The following is a 7,931-nucleotide window of genomic DNA, read 5'->3' on the forward strand; positions in this document are numbered from 1 at the left end:
TTAAACATTTTATTTTATTTTTTAAGATTTTATTTATTTATTTGACAGAGACAGCCAGCGAGAGAGGGAACACAAGCAGGGGGAGTGGGAGAGGAAGAAGCAGGCTCCCAGCAGAGGAGCCCGATGTGGGACTCGATCCCGGAACGCCGGGATCACGCCCTGAGCCGAAAGCAGACGCTTTTTTAACGACTGCGCTACCCAGGCGCCCCTCGGAGAAGTTTCTAATAAGAGGACTTTTACTCTGATCTATGGTACTAAAATTGATGGAGAATTTCAAAGAATTTTCTTCTGTGGACGTGCTTAAAATTGGGAGATACTCAGTAAGTTTCAATTTGAATTAGATGGTAGCGTATTATACACAATATAGCAGGAGAGGAGAAAGTTTCTTCAGAGAGTTATTCATACACTTATTTAAAAAGCACTTATTGAGCATCAGTAATGTTCAGTAATTTCTGTGAATATAGAAATAAGTCACAGCCCTTCTATTAGAAGTACTCAGTCTGTCGAAGAGACAGACACATGCACTGGCAACACGGATCATACTCTCCTTACGTTATTTAATTCAGGGCATAATGAGTCCTCATTGAAAACACGGAGAAAAATCTGCCTGGAGGAGTCTGAGAAGACTTTACTAGGAAGATGGCAGGATCTTGGCCAGGTATGGAAATGGGGAGAGGAAAGCATTCTAGATAAATAGTATGAGCTATAAGCATGTCTTTCAGGAAGTGACAGATAATCCAGTGGGGCTGAAAGTAGGATGAGTGTTAAGGGGAATCGTTAAGAAGTGAGGCTAATAATTTAGGCAGGAACAAGTTTATAAGCATGTTGAGTAGTTTTTAATTTTCCTTGTAGCAGTGAGGTCTCATAAGTGCTTTTCAGTAGGGGTAGAACATGTGGTCTGTCACATTGTAGTGGTAGATTGAGTAGGGGTGGAAGACTAAAGAGGAGGATTTTTATTCAGGTATAATTAATATGATGTTATTTTAGTTTCAGGTCTACAACAGAACGATTCAATAATTCTATACAGTACTCAGCACTCATCATAAGTGGACTCGTAATCCCCTTTATTTTTTCCATACCCCCACCCACCTCCCTTCTGGCAACTATCAGTTTGTTCTCTGCCTTTAAGACTCTGTTTTCCTTTTTCTTTGTTTTGTTTCTTAAATTCCACATATGCATGAAATCATATGGTGTTTTCTTTCTCTGACTGGCTTATTTCACTTAATATTATACTTTCTAGATCCATCCATGTTTTTTCAAATGGCAAGATTTGCATCTTTATCCATTTGTCTATCGATGGACACTTGGGCTGCTTCCCTAATTTAGCTATTATAAATAATGTTCTAATAAACAGAGATGCATGTATCCCTTTGAATTAGTATTTTTGTATTCTTCAGGTAAATACCCAGTACTACGATTATAGGATCATAGGATTGTTCTCCTCTTAATTGTTTGATGAATTTCTATGCTGTTTTCCAGAGTGGCTGCACCAGTTTGATTCCCACCAATAGTGCACGAGGGTTCCTTTTTCTATCAGTTCATTTTTTAAAGATTATACATAAAAGTGAGATTTTTAAATTTTTTGTCTGACATATTTCACTTAGCATAATGCTCTCAAATTCCATCTCTGCTGTTACAAATGGTAAGATTTCCTTCTTTATGGCTGAAAAATATTCCTGTGTGTATCACATTTTCTTTATCCATTCATCCATTGTGCTAATTGTTTTTCTAATAGCTCCATTCTCAGAAGAAACCTTTAAAATATAAACTGAGAAAAAAGGAAGCACAGATCAAAATTCTGGGAAACAAATGTTTAACCTTTTTCAAAGAGAATGATAAAAGGGATAAAAAGGAGATAGAGAGAGAAAGGATCCCAGAAGGAAAAAGAATGGTGTGAAGTTCAGAGTTCAGTCTTGCAAAAGGTGGGAGTGAAGCATCTCTTCCTCTGAATGTCCTGGATGCTAGAAAAAAAACAAGTGGGTGAAGGTAGAAGCATATAGAAATGGAAGCTAAAGTTAACTGAAGGAAAACAATGATAGGTCTTTTCATGTTCTCAGGTTGGCTAGAAATATGGCGTTAGTTGGTGAGTTTGCTGAGAAACAAATAAAGAGCTATGGAATCCCTGCTGGAGAAAAACTTATAGAACTTAGAGGAAAGTGAATTATTAGAAGGTGCAAGTTTCTTATTATTTTTCATACAACCAAGAAAGACATCTAAAGGACAGAGACACTCCTTTCATAATTTGAGATGCAGCTTGAGTTTGGGGGCAACAGGAAGACAGTGAATGTCTTGGGTAAGATTTGAACATAGCAGGGATCTACATCTTTTACAAAGTGGTCTTGGGACACACAAAGACCACAGAAAGCTCTTCTTCCACTCAATTCCTCATTGAAGATTGCCTTGTGATACTAGCTCAATCGGTATTTAATGTTCTGATTACCTAATGATTTTTAAGCACGTTGAGGGTAGAGATGATGTAAGTTCCATAATGCATATTAGGATTATTTTTTAATTGAAGTTCTAGAAATGAGATCAAGAGCTAATCCTTCCATGTGAATGGTCAGAGTTTGAAATTGAATGCTATAATTCTGCTGATACTGGATACTCTCCGGAAGAGCCCTGTGGAAGTAGACAATAGGAAGAGAATTTCCAATGGCCACCTCAGCCTCCAATATCACCTCAACCCATCCAGCAGTCTTTGTGTTGATGGGGATCCCAGGCCTGGAGCACCTACATAACTGGATCTCCATTCCCTTCTGCTCAGCCTATACTTTAGCCTTGCTAGGCAACTGCACCCTCCTCTTCATTATTCAGGCTGATGCAGCCCTCCACGAGCCCATGTACTTCTTTCTGGCCATGTTGGCAGCCATTGATCTGGTCCTCTCTTCTACAACACTTCCCAAAATGTTAGCTATTTTTTGGTTCAGAGATCGGGAGATCAGCTTCTATGGCTGTCTGGTCCAGATGTTCTTTCTCCATTCCTTCTCTATCATGGAGTCAGCAGTGCTGCTGGCTATGGCGTTTGACCGCTATGTGGCCATCTGTAAGCCACTGCACTACACTACGGTGCTGACTGGGCCCCTTATCACCAAGATTGGCATGGCTACTGTGGCTCGGGCTGTGACACTAATGACTCCACTTCCCTTTCTGCTCAAACGCTTCCACTACTGCCGAGGCCCCATGATTGCCCACTGCTACTGTGAGCACATGGCTGTGGTAAGGCTGGCCTGTGGGGATACTCGCTTCAACAATATCTATGGCATTGCTGTGGCCATGTTTATAGTGGTGTTGGACCTGCTGTTTGTTGTCTTGTCTTATATCTTTATCCTTCGGGCAGTACTACAGCTTGCCTCTCAGGAAGCCCGCTACAAAGCCTTTGGGACATGTGTGTCTCACATAGGTGCCATCTTAGCCTTTTACACACCTGTGGCCATTTCCTCAGTCATGCACCGTGTGGCTCGCCGGGCTTCCCCTCATGTCCACATACTCTTTGCTAATTTCTATCTGCTCTTCCCACCTATGATCAATCCCATCATCTATGGCATCAGGACCAAGCAGATTCGTGAGCGAGTCTTAGGACTATTCCCAAGAAAGGATGCATAAGTGTAGAGTGATGCACAGGTGGAGAAAGAGTGGGACAGACTGAATGCTGGAATGGGGGCAGGGGTGTGAGAAGAAGTGGAAGGATGCCAGTTTCCATGTATAATGAGAAAAACTAAATGATGTACTGGTATAATGAAAAAAACTAAATGATGTCCTGAAACTCAGTCACCAGTCTGATCAGGATTCATACTGCTGTGTCGTTTGGTAGTCTTGGATTCCAACTGCTGACTTTGCTGTCTTCTCAAAGAGCCCACTCTATCAAAAGGCATGACAAAGGCTTGACCCACTCTCCTCTTGGTAACATCATCTAAAGTCAACAAGATGCTTTCAAGTTCATTTTCTAAGACTGTGAGAATCTGAGTTTCTATCCAGAGTCATTGGGATCAGGACCTTGGGAAGGACCAAAATTTCATCTGAGGCAAGAGTACCTATACAGTCTGAAAGCTGATGTCCAGTCTCTGGCTAAACACTTCCAGTTTTGGGGAGCTCACGATCTTCCAGCACTACAGCTGTGTTCCAAGTCAGTTTTGCTTGTTAAAATTCATTTCTTCGATTGAGTCAGCTTATGTATTCTTTGACTTCTTTTGACCTCTATATTCTCATGGTCAATCCCTTTCATTAAACATTTTGGGTAAAACATGGCCTCTGACATTTTGTTATACATCATGCAACACTTTCTTTGCACATAGATGTAGCTTATGTTTTCACCAAGAATGTGACTTCTTCGTTTACTTGGTAATCCAATCACAAAACATTGAGTACCAAATCTGGGCTGGGTGCTGAGAATATGTATTTTGTTAAGGTGGGTGTGTTCCACTTATGTCTATGTCCCAAGATGAAGAAGGAAATGTGAAACACAATGGGTTGTGGTCTCTCACCTGCCCATCGTGAGGCCCAGTATCATGAAAGAAATAGGAAGTCAAAGCAGATAGGAGAGGGGGATATGGACCTGTATTCTTTTTCTTTGGTTCTATCTGATGCAAACTTACATACTAGAAAATTCCCTTAATGTGAATCCTGACAACTAGAATTTTTGTGGTCACACAAACCCTCATATACCATCTTCCATAAATGCATTCTTTTATTTTGGGACTCCCTTGTTTCCTCGGACTACTGTTTAGAAATTATATATCTCTATCTTATTTTGACTGTATTTCTGTCTCTGTCTCTACATATCTGTCTCTACATATTATTTAGCTTTGAAAGAATCTGAGCCTGTGCCAGATGTGGTATGGAAGGTTGGAAGTTTCAAAGAGGGGAGGCTGTAGCAAGAACCCAGGGTCTTCTGCTTATTTCCCATCTCTGCTTTTATAATTCCCTCTTATAACAAAACATACATACACACACACACACACACACACACACACACACAAATTATATTCTACCTTTAGTTATTATGTGGTTAAAACCTCTTGCTTCTTGTGACCATAGTTGGGACAGGTGGGAAATGTAAAAACAGCAAATACTAACAACCCAAACAGAGTAGCATATCTTGAAAGAAGCTATTTCCAAAACAGAGGTCTTCTTATCCTCCTGATTACTTACATAAAGAATGTCAATATTAGGCCTACACTGAAAGCAACACTAAAGTAGCTCTTCAGGTGGAAGGAAAATGAGCCAGATAGAAACAGAATTGCAGAAGGGATTGAAAACCACCAGAAAAGCTAAATATGTAGATAAATATAAATGAATATGGACTGCACAAGAGATGGAAGAGCAAATGGAATTGAGTTGAAGCATTCTAATATATATTTTTTTATTATTAATACTATTACTTATTTAGGTAATTTTTTAAATTTATCTATTTTTTTATTAAGATATGTTAGTCACCATACTGTACATCAGTAGTTTTTGAAGTAGTGCTTCATGATTCATTGTTTGCGTATTCTATCAGTGACTTCTAAAGCAGTTATCTAAGCTATGGTCATTCCCTACTCCATGTTCTTATCCCTGCAGAGTGGAGTCAAGGGGCAAAGTTTGCCCCCGTCACACCCTGTCTACTTTTTCTGGCTCTTGTCTGGATGTTCAGACTGTCAGCTATAGTCTCTCAATTAAGCCTATCACTCAGACTCCCTGACCATGGCTCTAGACTTGTTTCCTACAAGCATGACTTGTTTAACTCAATAGTGTGTCCTCTGTTCCATCATCAGACTTCTCTCAATTGAAAGCTGTTTTTTTTCTGTCTTATCTGCAATTTTCCCAACACTAACTTTTGCCACATTAGGGTTTTGGTCAGGTTCTCTTCATATAGTCTGTATCTCTTCAGCCTTGGTGTGCTTGGCTAATTTAAGCTCCAAATTTAAAGGTGTTATGTAGAGAGACGCCTGGGTGTCTCAGTCGGTTGAGCATCCAGCTCTTGATTTCGGCTTAGGTTATGATCTTATGGTCCTGGGTCAAGCCCCAAGTCAGGCTCTGTGCTCAACGGAGAGTCTGCTTGAGTTTCTTTTTCTCCTATCCTCTCCATTTCCCTCTGTACCCCCACCCCCGGCTCACGCTCACGCTCCCTAAAATAAATAAATCTTTAAAAAAAAAAAGGCGTCATGTAGAAATCTTGCTTTGTCCCAACATCGTATGTGATCGTCCATTATTCGGAGTCCACACTACCCCAAGGCCAACAGTTAGGAAAGATAAAGTTAGATCCAGTATACTTCTACCAAAAGGGAATGGATATAGTTGGGATATAGAGCTTTGAGATTGCTTTTAAATCATAACCTGCCTGGGGCACCTGGGTGGCTCAGTCGTTAAGCATATGTTTTTGGCTCAGGGCGTGATCCCAGAGTCCTGGGATCAAGCCCTGTATTGGGCTCCCTGCTCCAATGGGAGCCTGCTTCTTCCTCTCCCACTCTCCCTGCTTGTGTTGCCTCTCTCGCTGGCTGTCTCTCTCTGTCAAATAAGTGAATAAAATCTTAAAAAAAATAAATCATAACCTGCCAAAACTAAATTATGAAGAAATGCCTAAGCGTAACTTGTGTGAAGATTGAATCAGTAATCAAAACCTCCCATTAAAGAAAAACTCAGAGGGCTGCGTTGGTGAATTCTACCAATATTTAAGGAATTAACATTACTTCTTCTCAAATTTGTGAAAAACAAAAACAAAAAACCACCAACAAAACAAAACAAAACAAAAACCCCAAAAACCACTGAAGCAGAGGGAACACTTTCGGACTCATTTTATGAGGCCAGCATTACCCTGAAACCAAAGCCAGACAAAGATATCACAAGAAAATGAGGCTAATATCCCTGATAAGTATAAATGTGAAAATCCTCAAGAAAACACTAAGAAATTAAATCCAACAACACATTAAAAGGATCATACACCACAACCAGGTGGGATTTAACTCTGGGAATTTTGTATATATATAAATCAATTAATGATATGCCACATTAACATTATCATGGATAAAAGAAAAATCATATGATCACTTTAATAGATGCAGGAAAAGCATTTGAAAGAATTTAATATCTTTCCATGATAACAATCAAGTCAGGACTAGAAGGAATACACATCAGTTTGATAAAGACTATATATGAAAAGTCTATAACAGTCTCAATGTGAAAAACTGAAAGTTTTTCTTCTAAAATCAGGAACAAGGCAAGAATGTTCACTTTTGCCACTTCTACTTAACATTTAATTGCTTTGGCTAGGACTTCAGTACTACAAAAAAATAAAAGGCATCCAAATTGGGAAGGAAGAAGTAAAATTATCCTTTTGTCAGTGACAAATCTTATATATAATAAATCCCAGAGACTCCATAAAATATTGTTAGAACTTAAACAACTAAAACAAACTTAATGCAGTAAGTTTGCAGAATACAAAAACCAAGATACAAATATTAGTTTTGTTTCTATATACTAACTGTCTTGAGATTAGGACAAAAATCCCATGTACAATAGCACCAAAAAGAACAAAACACTTAGGAATAAACTTATGAGGTGAAAGATTTAAAAACTGAAAACTACAAAATATCATTGAAAGAAATTAAACAAGACACAGACAAATGGAAAGACCTCTCATGTTCATGGATTGGAAGACTTATTAAAATGTCCACTCTACCCAAAGCAACTTACAGATTCAATGCACCCCTCTAAAAACCACAAAGACATTTTACAGAGAGAGAAAAAGATTCTACAATTCACACGGAACTACAAAATGCCATGAACAGACCAATCCTGGGAAAGAAGAACAAAGCTGGAGTCAGCACACTTCTTGATTTCAAAATATATTAATAAGCTATAGTTAATCAAAATGGTATGGAACTGGCATAAATATAGATATATAAACCAATAGAACAAAAAGAAAACCCAGAAATAAATCCACATGTATGATC

At 39.0% G+C, this 7,931-nt stretch overlaps 1 protein-coding gene across 1 annotated transcript; it reads left to right on the forward strand.

Moving 5' to 3' along the window:
- Positions 1-1,147: 1,147 nt before the first annotated feature.
- Positions 1,148-7,834, forward strand: LOC113269517 (olfactory receptor 52K1-like). Its single transcript, XM_048217135.2, has one exon. It carries the CDS (start codon positions 2,653-2,655, stop codon positions 3,601-3,603), a length of 951 nt encoding a protein of 316 aa, XP_048073092.2. The 5' UTR covers positions 1,148-2,652; the 3' UTR covers positions 3,604-7,834.
- Positions 7,835-7,931: the final 97 nt, after the last annotated feature.

Source organism: Ursus arctos, unplaced genomic scaffold, assembly GCF_023065955.2.
Source record: "Ursus arctos isolate Adak ecotype North America unplaced genomic scaffold, UrsArc2.0 scaffold_22, whole genome shotgun sequence".
Classification (NCBI taxonomy): domain Eukaryota; kingdom Metazoa; phylum Chordata; class Mammalia; order Carnivora; family Ursidae; genus Ursus; species Ursus arctos.